At 39.9% G+C, this 2,592-nt stretch overlaps 1 protein-coding gene across 1 annotated transcript; it reads left to right on the forward strand.

Moving 5' to 3' along the window:
* The first annotated feature begins 468 nt into the window (after positions 1-468).
* LOC113246453 (olfactory receptor 1165-like) lies at positions 469-1,419 on the forward strand. The gene has a single exon (XM_026487062.3). The coding sequence runs from the start codon at positions 469-471 to the stop codon at positions 1,417-1,419; it is 951 nt and encodes a 316-aa protein (XP_026342847.3).
* The last annotated feature ends 1,173 nt before the right edge of the window (positions 1,420-2,592 follow it).

Consider the following 2,592-nt stretch of genomic DNA (forward strand, 5'->3'; position numbering starts at 1 on the left):
AGAAATTTACTATTATGTTTTTCTGTATGTATTAAAAGTGTTTAATCTTCCCAAAGCCACTTTGGCCATAGTCATATGACTGCTAACATACGCTCAATGTTTCTCTTATTTTACTCTATGTCTCCTTTGTTCTCATATAATTCTATCTTGGGAACGTTCAATGCTCTGAGGATCATATATATTTACAGATATGTTATATCACATACTACTGGCAGGTCCTATTTTTGTTTTCTTATTTTCCAGATGAGGAAACTAAAGTGCTGAAGGATACAGCTAATTGCACAAAGTCAAAAAGTCAGTAAGTTGCCAAGTAAGACTCCAAAGGGAAGCAGAACACCCGTGAGTACCCGCTGACTGCATTGACTGGCTTACACTGACCTGTCCTGATTTCCTTTTACTCTTCCTTCTCAAGTTCTGCTGCTCAATTCTCTTTTCTTCTCCTTCATTCATTTTTTAAAATCAAGAGCCATGGCACTGGGTGAGGGAAATCAGAGCTCTGTGACCACATTCATCCTCTTGGGTTTCTCGGAATACCCACACCTCCAGACGCCCCTGTTCCTGGTGTTCTTGACCGTCTACACAGTCACTCTGGTGGGGAACCTGGGCATAATTGTGGTCATAAGGATCAATCCCAAACTCCACACACCTATGTACTTTTTCCTCAGCCATCTATCCTTTTTGGATATTTGTTATTCCAGCGTCTTTACACCTAAACTGCTAGAAATCTTGATCATGGAAGACAGAACTATCTCCTTCAAAGGATGCATGGTGCAATTTTTCTTTGTTTGTGCATTTGTGATTACGGAAATGTTCATGTTAGCAGTGATGGCCTACGACCGGTTCGTGGCTGTTTGTAACCCTCTGCTCTACACAGTTGCTATGTCTCACACACTCTGTGCTCTCCTGGTAGCTGGAACCTACGCATGGGGTGGAATATGTTCCTTGACACTCACATATTCTCTTTTGGAACTATCCTACTGTGGCTCCAACGTTATAAATCACTTTGGCTGTGAATATTCTGCCATCCTCTCCTTATCCTGCTCTGACCCCTACTTCAGTCAGATGACATGTTTGGTCATCTCTATGTTCAACGAGGCTTGTAGCCTCCTCATTATCCTGGCCTCCTATATATTCATAGTTGTCACCATCGTCAAGATGCCTTCTACTGGTGGGCTCCAGAAAGCCTTCTCCACCTGTGCCTCCCACCTGACCGCCATCACCATCTTCCATGGGATCATCCTTCGTCTCTACTGTGTGCCCAACTCCAAAAGCTCGTGGCTCCTGGTCAAAGTGGCTACTGTGTTTTTTACTGTCATGATCCCCATGTTGAACCCCCTTATTTACAGCCTGAGGAACAAAGATGTGAAAGACACAGCCAGGAAGTTAATCCATACCAAACTGCTTTCACACTCAATGTAATTTTGATTTACACACACACACACACACACACACACACACACACACACACACTTTTAAATACTTTTTATACATTGCATTGATGGTTATTAATTTTTTCTTGAAATAACTGGAGAAAATTTATTCAGAAAATTAGTTTATTTATATACATCTGTGATTATTAAGTCTCACTGTACTTTAAGTCATCATTTGCAGGGATGCCTGGGTGGTTCATTTGGTACAGTGTCTGCCTTCAGCTCAGGTCATGACCCCAGGGTCCTGGAATCAAGTCCCGCATTGGGCTCCTTGCTCAGCAGGGAGCCTGCTTCTCCCTCTGCCTGCCACTCCCCCTGCTTGTGCTCTCTTGCAGGGTAATTGAGATATCTTTTGATCCTTACCTTTCCAAACAAATTTTAGAATCATTCTTGTTTGGATTTAATATAGAACTACAGTAAAGTATAGATCCAATTGGAAAGAAATGGCACATTTGTATCCTTAACCAAATCATGAGAAAGCTGTATTTTTCTGTTTGTTTAGATTTACTTCAATTTTTCAATGAACATTCTACCATGTTGTTTTTCCATAAAGTTCTCGCGTATATTTTGTGCAATTAATCCCTGAGTGTGTGATATTTTTTGTACTATTTTAAATTTCATTGGTAAGATGTATGTTGTTTTTAGATCAGATTCTAATTTATTATCATATTGATTTTACTTTTGGCCACTCTACCGAAATCTCATTATAATTTTAGAATGTTTTGTGGGTTAGTTTGGATTTTCAACTTGCATACTGTATAATCTCTGAGTATATTCTGATTTGGCTGTTTCCAATATTATTCCTTTAAATTGTTTTTTGTTTGTTTGTTTTGTCTAACTACCTAAGGACTTCAGTGTAATTTTGAATAAACATAGTAAAAATGGGCATCCTTGATTTCCTCATTTCACAAGGAAAGCATTTAATATTTCATACTTAAAATGGTGTTTTTAGGGGCACCTGGGTGGCTCAGTCAGTTAAGCAATTGCCTTTGGCTCGGGTTGTGATGCTGGGGTCCTGAGATGGAGCCCTCATCAGGCTCCCTGCTCAGTGGGGAGCCTGCTTCTCCCTTTCCCTCTGTCCCACATTTTCACTCTTGCACTCTGTCTCTCAAATAAATAAAATCTTAAAAAAAATAAATAGAATGGTGTTTTCTATAGGCTT

This window comes from Ursus arctos, unplaced genomic scaffold (genome assembly GCF_023065955.2).
Source record: "Ursus arctos isolate Adak ecotype North America unplaced genomic scaffold, UrsArc2.0 scaffold_23, whole genome shotgun sequence".
In the NCBI taxonomy this organism is placed as follows: domain Eukaryota; kingdom Metazoa; phylum Chordata; class Mammalia; order Carnivora; family Ursidae; genus Ursus; species Ursus arctos.